Below are 350 nucleotides of genomic sequence, written 5' to 3' on the forward strand. Positions count from 1 at the left end.
CCCGGCCCCCCTCGGCGGCGCTGCCGTCTCTCCCCACAGCCGGGGCTCCTGGAACCCACGTCGTGTCTGATCCGAGTGTCCAAGAGCGCACCGACCTTGGGGATCGCCATCGAGGGTGGAGCAAACACGCGGCAGCCGCTGCCCCGCATCGTCACCATCCAGGTAAGGCAGGCTGAGAACGGGAAGAACTCAATACGCATCCCGTCTCTCTCCTCCTCTGGACATCAGGAAAGCCCTTCAGCCATGGCCAGAACGTGGTGGCAGCCCTGTCCCAGGGAGGATTTTGGAGGTGTGCTTTCCCCCTCTATAGCCCTGCATCTCCCCAGACATCCCAGGCATCATTCTGCTTG

At 63.1% G+C, this 350-nt stretch overlaps 1 protein-coding gene across 1 annotated transcript in view; it reads left to right on the forward strand.

Moving 5' to 3' along the window:
* Positions 1 to 350, forward strand: part of DFNB31 (deafness, autosomal recessive 31) — a 90,084-nt gene that overhangs the window by 88,931 nt on the left and 803 nt on the right. The window contains 1 exon segment of the mRNA XM_009888092.1: positions 40 to 162. Within this exon segment, the coding sequence (XP_009886394.1) occupies positions 40 to 162 (123 nt within the window).

This window comes from Charadrius vociferus, unplaced genomic scaffold, assembly GCF_000708025.1.
Source record: "Charadrius vociferus isolate BGI_N301 unplaced genomic scaffold, ASM70802v2 scaffold56, whole genome shotgun sequence".
NCBI lineage: Eukaryota > Metazoa > Chordata > Aves > Charadriiformes > Charadriidae > Charadrius > Charadrius vociferus.